Here is a 13,541-nt window from a genome sequence, read left to right on the forward strand (position 1 = left end):
CATCGTGGTTGTTTAATTGTAAATGCTGTGCACACTATGCTGAAGATGTGGGGTCTGCTCCCACCTGCGGCATGTTGTCTTTTCGTCCACTTTCATTTGCCTTTTCATTATTATTCCTACATTTCAATTCCATAGAACAGTTAATTTACACTGTACTTTCCCTGGCTTCATTGTCTCTTTGCTTTGGATGGCGGGATACCAGCAGGCATTCAGCACAACGATTGTAAGCAGAAATGAGGGAAATTGGATGGACTCTCTCATTAAAATTGATTCAGCTCGTTAACCCATGGGCTCAAATTCTCATAAGCACGCTTGACAACTATGCACCCAGGGCACACAAACTGGCAAATGCTTCTATTCTTTAAATGGCAGGGTGCTAAAAATGCACTTATGATTCAATGAGACAGGTTAAGAAAAATAGCAAATGTGAAAGATGCACAAAAAAGAAAAAAAAACTTGTTGAACAACTAAAATACTAGACATGTGCCAACAAGCCATAGTTAGATCATGTTTAGAAAATCTATTTGATGTTTCAGTAACATGGGTAGGCTCACACACGCATGCTTTTCCATCCTCACTAAGAATTTAAAAGGCTTTCCAGATCTATTTTGTGACTATATTTTGTTTGTTTCTAAGTACGACTGGTTTTGCCAAACATTAGTGAGCACAAGACCTAACACAGTGTGCTGTGAAATTGTCCAGCATACTTACAAGACAAAAGGATGACAGTTACCTGCTGCAGTGGCTGTGACGTCCTGGTCAGCATGAAGCTGTAGGTTTGATTACTAGCTGTGGTGGCTGTATTCCAATGGAGGTGGAATGCAAAAACGCTCAAGTACTTAGATTAAGGTGTATGTTAAATAACTTGAGATGGTCAAATTTCGTTCTTTCGTTATCATATACATAGGACATTGTTTGTTTGCTTATTTATTTTGTTTTTTCACACTTACAGCACTGCTGCATGCAGTCCTTTTAGGCAGTTTGCACTGTCCTCTGCATAGCTTGAAAGCTGTTGTTTCAGTTTTGGTCTCATGCTTTCCTGTGAAGGATACTTACAAAAAACAAAGACAAAAAAGAAGTGAGAACAAGCCCTCTATAAACTGTTGCACTAATTAATATGCCGCTAGTCGGGCCTTTATTTTATTTATTTCTTTAGAATAACCTAAGGGCCTATTTGAGCATTAATAGGGTTATAAAGATAACATTTGTGTAACAAACAGCGTCTTAAAAGTGAAAGCAGCAACAAAGTAGTATATTTGTAATCACGAAGAAGAGACGTTGAGGCACCATAGATAGTGCAACTGTCACCAAAAGTGATTGCGATACAAGCTGCAGTGCAAAGAGAGAGACAGAAAAAAAAAAAATGAATTGCATGCAATGCTAATATATAATTGAACACAGTAAGCAGAGCACTCTGCAGACACAAGTTCAGCAAAGGATTGAAAACCAGGTATAATTAGCAATAAGATGCAAAATTTAAGTACTTTGGCCACTAGAGAATGTGCAGCTAGCTGTATAAATACATATTCGTAACCTTAAAGAAATAAATAAAAAGAAACAAAAAACAAAATCCATGGTGCAGGAATAATCTAAGACCAGTTTTCAGGCAGTAAAGGCTTGCAAAATTTTCTCCAAATGCATTTGCTGCCATAGTAGCATTGCAGCCACCATGCATGTCAATGCAAGTAGATGGTGAACTGCCCTTAACCCTATAGGAATGAGACATAAAGAATACCTGAAGGCAACATTCAGTTTTCATCGAAATGTGAAAAATACATTGAAAATTAGGATATTCAATGAAAAGAAAAAATGTTCTGTTGAAACTTCTTCAGTTATAGGTTTAGGTTTAGGCTGCGAGCAACACTAGGTGGAACACTGGAAGCAAGCTTCATCTCAAGCCACCTATGGCTTTGTGTGGAACTTGTACAGACAGCTCTTGTCAGATGTGAAACAGGTGAAAGTGAAAGTTTATTCTTCTTCAATGAAAAGAGGATGCCAAGACAAAAGGCAAGAGCTTGATAGGACTTTGGTCACCCGTAAAACACTTGGCATTGCGCACAAGCACTTCACGACAATTTTACAATGAATTTTACAAGCATGTAAACAGGATGACGCAGTAAACGTGTAGATTACATTTCCTCCACATTACCTGTGTGGTACCACTGCAGCCGGGGATATTGCATTGGTCTTTCTGTGCTTGCAAAAGAAAGTGAGTCATGCACGAAACTTCTTCCTCGCCCTCTGTTTTGGCTCTGATACAACAAATGATACTTTCTGCCTGTTGTGAACGTATAATGGTTTCCAGCAAGTACGGACGCGAGCACTAGTAAGCAGAAACGGACAGGACAACGCTGGACTTACAACTGAAGTTTATTGTGAAAACATTCCACAAATCTCCGCCACGCATGCGTATACACCCAAGAACAATAACAAGGTTTGTAGTCAATTATCAACAAAAGTTATACATGTACACAAAAGCGAAGTCACACCCCTTCCCGACAGAGGCAACAACACGTGGATTAGCATGATAAATTTAGAAATTGAAGTTCTTTATCATTGATACGAACCGAAAGTTCACTCACACATGTATGCGCGCCCAACTTTTTCATGTGGAACGCTTCACTAATTTCTCTTTCCAGTTTACTGCGCTCTCTCCCCACTATCGATACACTCTCAAAAACTGGTCGGCATTCGTGCTTTTTGCAATGCAATGGCAAGTTCCCTCCTGTGCCTGTAGGTAGCAAATAGCGATGCTCACGCATGCGGTCATTAATGCAACGACCTGTCTGGCCAATATAGGACAGTCCGCATGAGAGGTATGCGATACACAACCGAAGATGCACAGTCTTTGTGAAAAAAAGTGGTGTGCTTTTTTCCACAGCCACTAGTCGCATCTTTCTTCTCTCCTGTGATGCTTTTGCACAACCTAACCAGTTTGCTCGGCACCGAAAACACTAGTGTGATGCCATTCCTAGTGGCCACCCTCTTAAGATTATGAGAAAGCCATGCATATATGGCATCACTACGACCTTTTTTCTTTTTGAAGATTCATTGTGGTCCGCGGTTTCCACGGTTTTCTTTTTTGTGTACTTTCTAAACAAGGATTCTGACACAGCCATCAAAAGTGAGACCGGGTACCCTGCCGACATTAATCTCGCCTTTTGGGCTTCAAAACTCTGCTGCAATGAGTGGGTGCAACTCTTGTTAAGAGCATTCGTGAAGCACAAGGAAACTATGCCACGTTTTATTAATTCGGAGTGGGTCAATTTGTACGGGAGGAGCGATTTTTTCGATCTAGGGCAATACTGCCAACACACATGACTCTCACTTTTAAATTTAATTTCCAAATCAAGAAATCTGATCAAGTTTTCTTTGCAAAGTTCGAATGTGAACCTGAGATCGTGGGAGGACTCCTTGGAACACATTAAAATCCTTTTCGCGTTTGATTCAAGGCTATCATCGGATTTTAACTGGATGATTTTTTAGTGCTTTTAAGGTGGGCAGAAGGCATTTGTCCAGAAACTTTGTGCTCAAAATTGAAACTTGGCAAGAAAAAAATTTTTCGTGTTGACTGTAGGCAACACTTGTTCACAAAGCGTTAAAAGGTAGCCTGCACTTCCAACATATTGGTGTAAAAAGTGCCTTAAGTGACAGTGCACACATTGCAGGGTGGAAAGCTCATCCTTGTGTTACTTTGCAGTAGTGGCCACAGCTTGCATATGTTGTGTTCTTGTGTTGTAAACAACATTATTGTACTTGTGATCACTGTGTCACAAGCCCTGATCACTATGCCACTATTACTGACCAGCCTGTAGCACAAGAAATGTATTTTGGGTTGCAGCAAGATCCATACCTACTCACCAGGAATAAAATTTTTAACACTGCAAAAATTTGCCAGGGGAAGGCATGACATGAATCCTGGATTCAATTTCAGCTTGTTTGTCACTAGGGGGAGTGGAAGAAAACATACAAGCAAGGTATGGGAAGTTTGCGTATCTCTGGCCCCTGCATCAGAATACTGAAGGCCTTAAATGTTGGGCACCTGACAATGGACAATGTTCAGTTTTCATCGAAATGTGAAAAATACATTGAAAATTAGGATTAGGATTAGCTGCACAGAACTCCAGTGGTGGCCTAGTGGTAGAGCATCCACCTTGTATTCGGGAAGTACTGAGTTCAAATCCAGGTGCCGCTGGAAACTCGCTGTATATTTCCGATGAGTAGAGATGTCCCCTGGCCTAGTGCCTCGTGTCCAACCACAGACGACCTTGTTGAAGAGCATCCACCACTGCTGTGGGAGGCAAATGTTACCGCAGCGTACCGACCGGTAAAATAGGTACAAGTATGCTGCCGGCCTGGTGCTTGGCCATTATGGGACCTCTACGCTTGGAAAGAGGTGTTTATCCCCAACTCGAAAGTGTATTTCGAGCGCCACATGGGAAATTGCTGCCATGAGAGCGACCCAAACCTCCTTATTTTTGTGTGCTCACGAGGGTTTCTACAAGAATTTAGAGTGCAGGCTCCTTTCCCAAGCGTGTCACCCCTGAAGAAGGCCAAACACCGGGCTGGGGTATGCTCGTGCCCATTTGAACAAGTAGTTGCAGGGCAGTGGTGGGAATCGAACTCACAACCTTGCGCAGCTGAGGCTCGCACTCTACGATTACTCACTGTACTACCCACTCCTGCCTAGCTAGGGCCTGATAATCATCCTGGCAGTACGAAATAAAATAAATTGAAATAAACAAGATCATCATCATCAGACCGTGGCACTCACAGCCGCTGGCATCCGTACCTGCAAGAGTACACTTGGGCAGACAGCCAGCTTTGGGTAATTGACGACATGGCACACCAAGCAATATAGATGATTGGGGTAACTAGTCAAGCAAGCTGCACAAAGGTGAAAAGCAAGACTGCACTAATGAAAAACATTGGAATTGAATGTATTGGTGGGCTGCAATGAATTAGAAAGACTGGTTAAAGGGAACGAAATGGTGCTGAGCCATCTGCTGTGGTGTTAATAACAAAAATAACTTTTAAGAAAGAATACGTTACAGAGAGATCCATGGAGGTGGGGGGAGATGCCAGGAGATAATCTTACCAAAGGAAATGGGGAGTAGTGGCTGCAGGTGAGAAGTAGAAAACAAAATTCAAGGAGACTGGAGGTATCTACAACAGGCAGGCATGCACGCTGATGACTGTGGGAGAGCTTTCCACACAGGGACGCAGAAGCACCCAGTGGCAGCACAGGCCGCCGTCTGATTCTGGAGTTGCCTGGTGAAGCACAGGGTTACATGGCATATGTGTTATACCTGAAAAGTATTCTGCAGAAGCACCACACTTACCATGACTCTGGCTAGAAATAATTTTCACGTAGCCTTACTGTGTGAAGCTCAAATCAATGGTAAATTTAAATTGAGGGATGTACATGTCCCTTGTGGTAAAGCTATTAATGGCCAACTGCAATGAAATTTCACTTTGGCAAATTTGTCACAAATTAGTAATATATACCACTGAAGCAATCTTGGCCGAGCTGTAGGGCTGTTAATTTTATAGTTCTCCAGCGAAGCTGTGTATGGCTAGGATCCTGGGATTATTTTGCATCTGTCGACAGAAAACTATCATCATCAGTGGCTCATACTCCCGTAAGCACTAAGCACTCATACCCCCGTAAGCAAGCGAAAAATGCAATGGCTCATAGCCCTGTACGGCAGAGGCTACAAACACTCAACAAAGTGAAGCAAACAGTGCTTGCTTACATTCTTTGGAATCTCGCATACAACATACAGAACAGCATACGTTTCGATAAAGAAGAAGCTCAAAACAAGCATCCAAACTGCAAAACTGATGATAAGGGGCTCATGATAGCAATGTGAAGCACGTGCACTCCCTGCATACATTTTCCGGTAAAGATTACTCTTGTGCAAGCTGCCATGGTGATGCCAGCTTGCTACTTGGGGCATGACATCCCTAGCCTTTCGGATATAAAATTATCAGCCTAGCAACTGATTTCAGTGTTGTTGCAGTATCGTTATGGGTGGTGGCATGCTGTAAAAATTATCAGTACTCTAAAATAGTACTACTACTACCATTACTCTAAAGCCATAAAAATAAAGAATTGCATACCCCCCCCCCCTTTCAGCTGTTGTAATGGTGGTTTTCAACAGCTTCGCTGGACATCCACTTTTGTAGGGCTGGGATGACGAGTTTTTTTTTTTGTCAACAGCCTTTAAATGTATCTAAGCAGACGACACATGTGCCTAGTGGTTGTTGCTATGACACAAGTCCCAGCAGGCTGCCTCTGAGACTTTTCAGTGCGTTGTAGGCAGCCATGTGTGCCACCTTATCTCGGTGGTCATGCCTAGGAACCATGTTCTCTAAGTCGTGTCACGTCCGGCGAGTGGTGATGATGGTATTTTTGTCTGTTTCGGTATCAAAAACAGTTACATTTCTGAGCTTTTCATGACGCTTCCACTCGTAGTTCAAACGTCTGATTTTTCATGGAAGCACTTTTCTATCTAAATTAGGCTTTTTGTGTGGTCCAAAATTACATAGCAGTTGGCCATTGACCCCATTGTGAGTTCTCTCACTGAACAAATAGAAAAGCGATAACAGAAAATCATAGTGTGTGTTTTTCTGTTTTGGCTAAGTGCACTTTTGTTTGTGGAGGCCACTTTCATTTGCAAATGTGTTAAGTAGCAGGGAAAGCTTGCAGACACCATTATTATCTCCGCAGCCTCGTAACACAGCCTGGTATTCACATTTCCAGCCTCTACTGGTACATGCTAACAACATTGTGCTGTATGGTTTTACTGGTTGTGGTTACAAGTTACTTGAAAATTCATTTTCTTACATCCTGTGGTCTGTAAACTTTTGCGGCTGACTGTACATATTAAGCTAAAAAAAAAGAAAAAGAAGAAAGAAAGGTTAGTCTCACCTAAATAGTTTCGTTAAATACGGTTTTGTAGTTTGGCACTGGGCACACATAGTTGTGTACATTATTCTGTTGTGCTACTGAAAGGTGTATGTAGTACCACATTTGCTTAATCAAGGTGCGAGAGTCTGGTAGGGACCATTCTTGAAATGTGTCAGTGAAAGTCTTGAGGAACACAAGTTTTATTTTGGGTGGTCAGTATGTTCTCATTTAACCCTGCACCATGGTCCTCATGGTTGTCATCCTCTTGTTGGCAACACTGATGTTAATGAGCATACAGATAAGTACAGGGTCCTGAATATTTGGCTGCCCGTGTTCAAGAAAAGATTTTGCACTCACCGCTGCACTGTTCTTGTTCAAATTTTACAGAATGGTCGCATTTTGGCGTCGACTTCGTTTAGTATAACACTAGGCACAGTTAATTGCCTGGTTTCTGAGAAAAAAGTGGAAATTTGCCTGCACTTATGGGGATGTGAGCTGCTGCTGCGACGGCGCAAGCATAAACTTGTGTTGACACCTGTTATCATCTGCAGAAAGCAGCGTTTCAGAGAGGGCAATCGCCTGTTCCAGGAGCTGGCAACACGCGGCAGCCCTCCCTGAAACGCTGCTTTCTGCAGATGACGGCAGGTGGCGACACAAGTCTGTGCCAGGGCCAACTTTTCAGACCCCATTTTTCCCATAGACGAAAACAGTTTCTCATGTTTGTCTTTAAAAAACAGGCGACTAATCGTGCCAAGTGTTATACTAAATGAAGTCAACGCCAAAATGCGATCATTCTGTAAAATTTGAGCAAGAACAGTGCAGCGGTGAGCGCAAAATCTTTTTTTGAACATGCACAGCCAAATATTCAGGACCTTGTATTCACACTGAGAGGGTTAAGAGCCCATAATAAAACCATGCTCCATGCTTAGTTTATACATGTTTGTTGGCTTGTTTGTTTATTTATTAGTTTTATTTTGTCACTAATAATCACTGTTTATTGACAAATATTTTTAAAGTGCCTGTCCTGTGTATGACCTTCTTTTTGTGACGTGTCACTTGTTTGTGCTTTAAAAATGTTTGTCAAGTATGCACCAACTAGGCCCATAGAAAGTTCTTCTAAAAACTGTTTATTGACATTTTGATGGGCAGTACTGCCAGTACACTGCATTTTGACAAGTGAGAAAAGTAAATACTGAAAAACATCTGCCGGATTTTCCAGAAAAGGAACCAGAAAATTGGAAGAGGAACTTACGTACACATAAGTGTTTGATTGCATTGTGACTGTACTGTCAACCGCAAAAGTTTACGGACCACAGGATTTAAGAAAAAGCGGATTATCTCCTCAGCCTTGGAAAACGTCCTGGTATTCACATTTCCAGCCTCTACTAGCATATGCGAACAAATTGTGCTGTGCAGTTTTAGTGGCTATGGTTACAAGCTGCTGGAAAATTCGTTTTCTCACATCCCTTTGTCCGTAATATTTTAGTGTTGGCTGTACTTATTAATTTGTATCATTCATCTCTTCTGAATCCAACTTTTTCTTATCTTGCATTCATTTCTGTTCAGCATTTTAGGATTAATATATGTTTATAAAGCCATGTGTTTTGTGAAGTGAAATCGAAGTGCAGAATTTTATTTCAGTGGTGGCACCTTTAAGCATATGTATAATGCCACATTACTTTTTGCATGGTGTGTTTTACTGGTCCTTTTTTGTTAGGTTCTCTTTCCTTGTGTCAGAACCTGATGTAAGCAGAGCAACTCTGCTGTCATGTGAAGTGCAAGATATACTATACCTATATTACAGTTCCTGCTCTAACAATCGCTGTGAGTACAGGAATATGCCTGCCTGTGTACTGTCATATGAGCTGCCCTAGTTGTTCAAAATTGAAAGCTTGGTTGGCCTTCTTTTCATAGGTAACACATTCAATGCCATTAATCTTAAATAATGCAAAGTAGGGCTAAAACGTTGCTTTTGCGGTGTGCTGATTAGCACAGACTGTGTATGCTTTATGCACTTTCATGTATGGGGAGAGTAGCAGGAGAGGACCCAGTGTATATTGTTTGAGCTTATGGGCACACATCTGAATGTAGCGTGACTTAGTGCAGTGTCTGTTTGAGAGAAGGAGAGAGAAAGAAGTAGATTGAGAGGGAGAGAAATGGGAAAAATGTTGCAGAAGGGTAACACGAGGCTTCTCTCCTGGTGTTGATGCCAAGATGGCGGACCCTCCCCAGGTGAAGTTCAGCGAGCTGACGCTGGACATGTTCCGGATGCTGCAAACATTGGAGCGGGAACCACAAGAAGATACTACACAGCTCTATGATGCTTCGCCTGCTCCTGGAAGGGTACCTTTTGTACGTGAATCTGATTGTTTTCATTTCTGAGCAACTTTTTTCTCTCACTTCATGATATAGGTTAAAATTTACACTTTTCATCTTTAGAGTTATGTACAGTTCATGCATTTTTTGTGCCACCTGACAAGCTGTATTATTAATTCACTAAATGTGAATTATGGTACATAAATTGCCAACCCTCACATATCTATATTTTCACACATTTAGATAATGTTATAAGTGGTCTTATTACTTAGAATTGTTCAACAATGTAACACTGCTGATTGGTTGCATAAATATTGCCAGAAAGTGCTTATGATGTCTACTGTAAACAGAGAGCATGCTGTAGCTAGATAAGCTAGGTGAAGGGATTACCATAGGCAGTGAGAAATTTTTGTTAAGGCGGCGTAATTATCACAACTAGGATAGTGATTTTTTGGGCAAGTCAGTGTCACGGCCGCTGGATTAAACAAAGAAGGTGCAACCTGCCACGTCAGGTGGGCTGCAATGGGAGTGAATGTCTCAGCAATAGTCGCATTCTCGGCCGCTTGGCTGGGCCAAATGGCGCTAGCAGTCGGGGATGGGACGCGTCGGTTTCCACAAGTGACGACATTCGAAGCACGTTCCTCATGCATTTTCTATGCCGACCCCAGACAACAGTCCCCGACTGGTGGTGCTATGGCGGATGACAGCGTTTTCGATGCACACGGCAGGCTGCACTTTATTTTATTTATTTTTTTGTCCAGCAGCCGTGTCAGTGCATAGATTATGTCATAAATAACTGGTCATGTCATTATGCACTTATGTTGATGTTTGGCATGTCAGATATATTTATTTTCAGTTTTAGTTTCCTCTTTACTTTCATTTTATTTGGTCTTAGTTGTAGCTTGCCCAATTTCTCGCCATTCTTTCTGGCCATTCTTGCGTTTACAGTGATGCGTCGAGCCGCTGCCAAATTATTTTGCATTCATGTAGAAATTGTGTTGCTTCCATTTTTCTCAGTCTTCAGACTAACCAATAATTTAAAAGAGGTTGCATGTATTGATAAATTCTGAAAATGATGCCAATTCAGTGTCCAATAGATGATGCGTGTGTTATTACTGTAGTTGTAAACAACATACTATTGAGTTATGGAATTGACATGTGCCTCCTTGGCTGAAGTGTATGTATATAATGTGTATTAGTGTTTGTTACAGCTGTGTGAAGGGCTGTACCTACCTTAATTAATGTACCTGCCTTGTAATTTTACCTTAATTAGCAGCGCCTTAATTCACCCTAATTAACATCAAAGGTTGTGGTTAAGGCTCCAACCAAAGGTCGAGGATTTGAGTGCTTTAATTAACTCTACCTTAATTCACTGTGTCTTATTAACTGTGCCCTAATTCAAACCAGAGGTCGTGGGTTCGACTCCCACCAAAGGTCATGGGTTTGAATGCCTTAACTCTACCTTAATTCACTGTGCCTTAATTAACATCAAAGGTCGCAGGTTTGAGTGCCCTAACAAAATCTTAATTAACTGTGTCTTAATTAACTTTGCCTTGATTCACACCAAAGGTCGTGGGTTTGACTCCCAGCAAAAGGTCAAGAGTTTGAGTGCCTTAATGAATGATTTCTTAATTAACTGCCTTAATTTGCATTGCTGCCGTTATTAATACCAAAGGTCTTGGGTTCAACTCCCATCAAAGGTCGAGGGTTCGACCCCCAATTTGGGTTCCATTGAATTTTGGTGCCATAACGCTGGATGGTCAAATTTTCGACCCATGAGTTATCTAAGGCTTTCACCTTAATAATGGAGAGCTGGGTCCCCAAGCACCATTGGGTAGGCTAATCTTGGGTTTAGAGGAGCAGCAGAGTTTGAAAATAGGGTCAAACGCAGACAGCGTTAGGTCAAGTGCTTGGGACACTGCAGTGGGGAAAATAAAGAGGTGCTTGAAAGCAAAAAGAAGAAAAGTTTTTCTTACAAGTGAGAATGAACAGAATGCAGTTTTGAGTAAAAAGGGGAAAAAAAAAACATAAATACTGTGTTAGTACTATGGCTTAAGTATGCTGTTTTAAGACTCAATATGGCTTGGAGACCCACACTAGTTTTCGATTTTTGGGTCTTGCGTCAACACGAATGCAAGAACCGATGACTGACTTGGGTTCTGCACATATGCACTTGAAGCCTGCAATTTTCTTGGGTCCCCAATCCACTTGGGTCCCCAATTCTAAAACACTAATGTCATAGAGTTGCTTGGGTGCTACTAATAGACGGAAAGTTTTCAGTTTTCTGGAGGGGGTTGGGGCCCAACAAGCTTTTTCTGAACCGCACCCGTATATACCATAAAATACTGTGAAAGAACCCACCCCACTTTCACTGAAAATTGGGTTAATATAGATGTGGGCGCTTGTCCGGTTGAAGCTGCAAAAACCAAGATGACGACCAACGACAAACTTCGAGGCAGGGCTACAGTGGCTGTTGCATTTCCCGCGCTCTTCTTACATGAAAGAAGAGGACAATCTTGGGGCCAGGGAGCGCGTGTGCGTTTGAAGAGAGACTGGGAGCCATCTTTTACTTTCAAGATTCAGGTGGGCACTAATAAATGCCTATCTGAGTCTCAAGTCTGTGTTTGCTGTTCCGTGTGCCACACATTCTATGTTTGGTGCCGTAAAACCTGGGAGGCGACAGCCGGGACTGGTGGCTACCAATCAAAACAACCGCCGCGAACCACGGATGTAGACGGATCAGCTGACCGCCATGGATAAGCCCAAGAAGAAGAAGACCACGCGAAAGGCTCAGAACACCAAGATCATTCAAGAGGCCAGTGCACTGCTAGAAAACATCACCATGACAGTGCGACAGATTGACTCGATTTACGAGTGGCTCAAGAACAATAACTACGAACTGAAGTAGATTAATGATGAATTAGCAAGCTACCTAAGTGACAAGGCATTCGAGGCAGATTACGCTACCGTGATTGAATATGAGGACTATGTGACCCACATCTTAGCCGAGCTCCAGAGCAAGCGCTGCCAGCATTCCGAAGCCAATTTATCGTCATTGCTTATCAAGGTTCGCGACATGCCGGCAGCCATGGGGCATTCTGATAGGCCAGGAGCCAAGTTGCCGAAGCTGGTAATTAATGCTTTCGCCGGTGATCTGTGCCAGTGGAACGAGTTCGGGGAGCTATTTGACCAGATCATCAACTGGAATGGAAATCTTATAGCTACCGACAAATTTAACCCTTTGAGGGTCGATTTTTTTCGCCATATGCGACCGCCCAGGGTCGATTTTTTTTATTGCAGATTTCAATTCTTCTTATGGACTTATTTCGAAAAAAATTTACCGCACTTTTTCTAGGGTGACCGTAGAGTGAGAAAGAAATATTTTGCATTGGTGTATATGTACTCTTCATTCATGAATAACAACAAGAAAAAAGAAACTACACTTATAAGAATAAAAAAAATTTGATGCATTCTTATACACATAGTTCAAGGCCTTGAAAATGCACACACGAAAATATTTCGCAAGACTCAAATTTTCCTGCTCTTGCACTAATATCTAATGTATGCATCCATAGCGTAATCGAACTGCGTAGGTGCGTACACTCCAGAAATCTGTGTGGTTGTGTGCCCGTCAAAAAAGCATGTGTGACAAACTTCCGCTAATCTTCACCTTATCACCAACCAGAGGCAATTACTTTTCGCGAGTGTCAAAAAAAAAGAAAGAAAAAGAAAAGAAAAGCTGCGGAAGTGCATGCACAGCAGCATCCTTCCTATGCGCGGGGAAGCGCATAACGAGCGAGAAAGAGGCGGTAGCCCTTTGAGCGATTAGTAATGAGATAGCCACCAGTTTTGCAAGCGCAAGAAGCCGAAACCACCTGCGGAACAAAACCCGAACCGCCGCCGTTTACGCGCGCGCGCCAATATATAGATGCGCGGGAGCAAACTAGCTATAAAACAAACCATGCAACAAAAACTGAGAGAGGGAAGCGCACGAAAAAAATTCCCTGTATTCCCACGTAGTGGCAGCACATGACAGAAAAGAAGTTAGGAAATTGGCACACTTTTTAAATGTACAGACGGCGCTGTAAATATATGGCATCGAACATTTTTGAACTTGTTCGCGGCGCTGTATATTTACGTCGTTGACCCTTAAAGGGTTAGCTACTTTAGGTTACTTTTGAAAAGAGACGCGGTGGCAGCTATAGCGGGCTGCCTACCACCAAAGCATGTTACGTGGACGCGTTGGACATGCTGAAAACGGTTCGGCGACAAGAAGCGATTGGAGCAGGAATATTTTTCAAGCCTTCGAAGG

At 42.2% G+C, this 13,541-nt stretch overlaps 1 protein-coding gene across 5 annotated transcripts in view; it reads left to right on the top strand.

The window, feature by feature from the left end:
• Positions 1–13,541, top strand: part of LOC142585922 (protein SCAI) — a 114,276-nt gene that overhangs the window by 17,883 nt on the left and 82,852 nt on the right. For 3 of the 5 annotated variants that reach the window (XM_075697019.1, XM_075697038.1, XM_075697047.1), the window contains exon 7: positions 9,128–9,265. In XM_075697019.1, the coding sequence (XP_075553134.1) occupies positions 9,128–9,265 (138 nt within the window). The remainder of the gene's footprint in view (positions 1–9,127; positions 9,266–13,541) is intronic. The other 2 variants (XM_075697029.1, XM_075697056.1) reach the window with 1 other exon arrangement.

The sequence above is a fragment of the Dermacentor variabilis genome, chromosome 1 (genome assembly GCF_050947875.1).
Source record: "Dermacentor variabilis isolate Ectoservices chromosome 1, ASM5094787v1, whole genome shotgun sequence".
Classification (NCBI taxonomy): domain Eukaryota; kingdom Metazoa; phylum Arthropoda; class Arachnida; order Ixodida; family Ixodidae; genus Dermacentor; species Dermacentor variabilis.